Here is a 4609-nt window from a genome sequence, read left to right as displayed (position 1 = left end):
TCAGCTTTATGTAGCGAGGACGTCATATTGTCACTGTAAAACAAGTTGAAACATTACAGCTTGTTATAAGCCTCAAGGCCAAAGTGCAAGACATGCATTTAAGGATGTTACTCATTGGACAGGATTTATATAACCTGAGATTCCAGAAAAAAGAGAAGACGAAACATTAAATTAAAAAAGTCAGTAAAAATTGTTGTACAGGATCACAGAAAAGCATTGTTAACATAGAGTCGAGCTTTTCCCCAATTAGTCTAAATTAATTCCACCGCATGTGAACTCTTTTAAAACTTTATAAGTAAATAGCTTAAAATTAATTTAAACTGTTTGATTGTTCAAAAAAAACAGATTTTCATAAAAACAGGTTCATAGAAAAATAACCTGAATACTTCTCCACTGCTCTGTGTCAAAGAATATTTAAAATGTATTTCCTCACCTGAAAGATGGACACATCACTTGCTTGAAATCTTTCCAATATTATTACTTATTTTCGTTTTTTAAATTAGAACAAGTCAAGTGTGTGCAATGGATTTATAATCCGTGAAATAATCAGAGATAACAAACTATAATGCAGCTGTTCAAAGTTCAGGAGCTGCTTGTTCATTAGTGTTTGTGTGTCTGTGATACATTTGGTCTAAATAGATTTGAAAACTTTCGACATAAGTTTATGGTTCAAAATAAACAATGTCCTTGCTGTTTGCAGCATCATGGTTATTATCATTTTTCAATCATAGGTTAAATGTTGTAAGAACAGTAAATATAGACAGAGCAAGACAGACTTAATAGAGAGTGGGTGAACATATATTACAATAGGGGCAATGGTGCATTAAATTTAGCATGCATTTGATCAGCCTTGCATACTATTTACATTCATTTGAAAGATTGTCATGGTATTGATGAAAGGCAACGAAATTGTGTGTGTCTGTTTATTTACACATATATTGTGATGCCTACAAGACTCAGAATTTGGGCCTTGACTTTATTTTAGTGCTGCTTTTAAATTTTTTAACTACATTAGGTTTTTAAAAAGCTACCTGTTAAAATAAAACTACTTAAAAACAGTGCATTTTATCCATTAAAAGGTGCTAAAACTATGAAATAGTTAGTAGTAGTTGTGTTTTATTTTGCACAAAACATCCTCCAGTAGAAGAACATTCAAAGTTACAGTTTTTTCTCTTTAAATAAGTGAGTGCATTATCTATGTTGTATTGTTTTTAAAGCTACACTGCTTTATTTACCTCTTACCTTTACTTTTATAAGACTCCTAAACACATATAACCAATATATTGAGACCGTTAGATCTATTATGAAGTTTAGTTGATTGTCATTTTGCTGTCTTGACCATTTTTTTGTTTTTGCCAGCCCTATCTCTCTCATCCCTCTGACCCCTGATTCATACTGTGTTAATATACAACCGAGAAGGCAGGAAGATCCCGGCCTCCTCCCCTTATGTCTGCAGGGGGAAAGACTTTTTCACACACTCACAGACCTCCGGCTGCAGCTGCATTTGTTTGTTGTCAACTAAGAGGATTCATTTATTTCAGGCCGGTCTAAAACTGTCGACAGGACTCTTTCAATACCTTCAGTCTGATATCAGTGTCATCAAGACTTGTTACGGTCCCTCTCTCCACCAGAGGACAGGAAAAAGAAGAACAAAAGGCACCAAGAGAAGGTAAATGAACATGGTTATGAAGAAGCAGCTGTGGTCTCTGGCCCGCATGTTCCTGCCTTTAGTGGGGTTTGCGTTGGCCTGTTTGGGAGCCTACCTGGTGTCTCTGGAGGCGGAGACAGAGCTCCTTTGGAGGGTCATCCTGGCCTACATCCTGATGGCGCTGGGCTTACTGGCCGTGCTGGTTGGAGTCTTCTGGAGCATCTGCCACAGCATGAAAAGCAAGATGTACCGCCAACGAAGAGAACGGGAATGGCAGATGCAGGTCTTCGCTATTCAAAGGTAGAACCACCTGAGACCAGAGATATATCTTAAAAAACAAGTCAAATTATTTATCCAAAAAATCGCTCACTGATTTGTAGTGAAACAATGACATATAAACGCACAGAGGAAAGGTTTACAAAAAATAGAATAATTTGAAAAAGATTTTTGAAATTTGAAAAAAAATGGAATTACCCAAATTAGTAAAAAAAAAAAAAGTATAAATTGAATAATAAAATTTATAATAGCCTTTTGTTTTTGGCATAAAAACCTCAGAAAAAAAGACAAAAACAAAACAAAACTTATTTTATCTGCAATTTATGATCAATAACCTGTTAAAAATAATCTAAACTGATGAATTGTATGTCATTTCCTCTGCAGGCCGAGCTCCTTCCCTCCCTCATACGAGGAGTCCCAGGTGTCTCCTGATGCAGCCTCTGACTTTGTGGTGCAGGTCGACGGTGTGGATGTGGTGATGAGTCGCGCTCCTCCCCTGTACAGCCCGGACGGCTCGGAGGCTCCAGACTGCAGGTGGAGCTGGGAGCAGCCTCCTCGCTACAGTCAGGTAGAGAGAACTCAGCAGGGAGAGGAGGAGCGAAGGGGGGCCTTGTCTGGACCCTGAAAGACTTTTTTCTATCAAGAGATTGTAGCTAGACATTTTTTCCAGACTGAGCTAAGACAGAAAGCTGAAGAAAAAAGGGAGATGCCTCTGAATGTGGCCGGATTGCACAGAGTGATAAACCTCTGAAGTATAATGTCTGTGCTGGCCCGATGTAAACAGACCTGTTTCTCCACAGAGGTCCTCAAAGATATAAGACCTCGTTCATTCAACTTTTATTTTGTGTTGATGTAGCTCAAATAGCTTCCGAAAAGCAAGACTGCAGCCACTACATGTTTGGGCTGCAGTGATGTTTGGTGGTTTGACAAATAATTGAGGACAGTATTAACCGAGTTGGATCCACAGATTACCTACTTTTACCTGCACTTTAACTCAAATGTCTGCACTAATACGATCAAAAACTCTGGTGTGTTTACAAGTAGCTGTTTGTATGGGAGTGATATCCCTGTTAATATTAAGTAACTATTGCTGTTCTGTGTCATTGTGCTGTGGTTTGTGTTCAGACATGCATTTTTTTAGAGAAACACTTGTTCATCAATTAATCTTCATTTCAAAGTGTGTACTGTATCCATCAGAATTTTATTAAACAGCTGAGTTGACTTTACTCACAGTCCAGTCCTATACTTGACATAAGCTCTGTTAGTCATGCTCAAGTCAAGTCAACATTAAGCAGATCCACAGCCTTCACTTTATCATATTAATTACAGTATAGGAACTGATTTACACAACTTCAAATAAGTTGAAGTAAAGTAAGTTAGTGAGAGAAAACATGTGAGAAATTGTCCCCAGTGATTTGAACTGGATAAATCAGGTAACAGCTTCTCACCTTTGGCCACATTTTGTTCCCCCGTATATTCTGATTCAAATTCTTCTTTAACTAGGCGAGTCCCATTGGTGGAAAATCTCTTTTGCACGTGAAACTTAGCCCAACACCAGGCTTAAAATATGACTTTTTCTTGCAGGGAGCAAAAGACATGGAGGCTTTCTTTCCTTCTCTGTTCATGCATTGGGCACAGAAAAGTCTTTAGAGCTGAGCTAATGTTTGCAAAGTGGACTCTGATAAATAAAAACTTTGCTATATTAAAGTTTGCACACATAAAACACAAGTCTGCTCGGCTTACCAGCTGTCTTGTTTAAAAATGGACATCGAGCACAACGGTTAGGTGGTTGTTTTAATTTGGTAACAAATCTTGGCAACTGTTTCAGTGGTCCATTGAGTGTATTTGTATGCTGTGGTCCCCTCTAAGGAAATGATGTATTTAAATTGTTGTCTTTCCAGTCTGTGCTGAATTTGCATGTTAACTGCGCATGCCACCATGACATGTCCTGAAAGATTATGATCGTTCTCTGAAGCACACGTTGCTCAGTTGAAAAGTTCAACATAATAAAGATTCAGCTGGAGCAACACTGTTCTGCAGCTTGTTCACCTTCATGCACGTAATAAATGAAAAAGGGGTGTTGGCACTATTTTAATTACCAAGTACTTTGACAGCATGTATTCATCTCCCTATTAAACGCCTGTTTCTGACACATGAACTATTTAAGCTGAAACGACTTCTGAACAACAAATTCAAAGGTGACAAACGAGGACTGATCCTTGTCCAAACTCAGAAATAACCCCCTGACATTATAAAACAGTAGGATGGGTCATAACCTGTAACGGCTGACAGGTAATGTCTGGCTGACTGAGTGAACACATCCGTGTGGATATCCACTGGCACATCCTCAACTCATAATGACGGCAATCAGCGTGTTTATGAGTTCCTGCTCTGTCTCATTCAGGCCGTGTAAAGATCAACCCTCCTCGTGTCTTATCTCCACACAACAGCCTCGACGCATTTCGCACTCAGGTGCTGTGCTCGGGAAACAAAGGCCTCCTTCTCCTGGAGGATGTTCAATCACCACATGATATATAGTATCAGCACAACACGGTGCTCTTAATTATGAGGAATTGTTTAATTAAAATCTAAAAATGCCCCAGGGCGACATATCGCACACTGATGTTTTTTTATGTGCGCCTGTTAGACCTGTCTGAATCAAATACAAAAGGCAAGTGCTACACA

The 4609-nt window shown here is 38.7% G+C and overlaps 1 protein-coding gene across 1 annotated transcript; it reads left to right on the top strand.

Moving 5' to 3' along the window:
- The first annotated feature begins 1673 nt into the window (after positions 1 to 1673).
- On the top strand, positions 1674 to 2549 carry LOC138609777 (transmembrane protein 252-like). The gene is made up of 2 exons (XM_069682424.1): positions 1674 to 1948; positions 2309 to 2549. Exons 1-2 carry the CDS (start codon positions 1674 to 1676, stop codon positions 2547 to 2549), a joined length of 516 nt encoding a protein of 171 aa, XP_069538525.1.
- Positions 2550 to 4609: the final 2060 nt, after the last annotated feature.

This window comes from Semicossyphus pulcher, unplaced genomic scaffold (assembly GCF_022749685.1).
Source record: "Semicossyphus pulcher isolate SPU_LCO1_2020_fin unplaced genomic scaffold, fSemPul1.0.p SCAF_6, whole genome shotgun sequence".
NCBI classification, from domain to species: Eukaryota; Metazoa; Chordata; class Actinopteri; order Labriformes; family Labridae; genus Semicossyphus; species Semicossyphus pulcher.
Note: the sequence above shows the minus strand (reverse complement) of the source record. Positions and strands in the feature narration are given on the sequence as shown.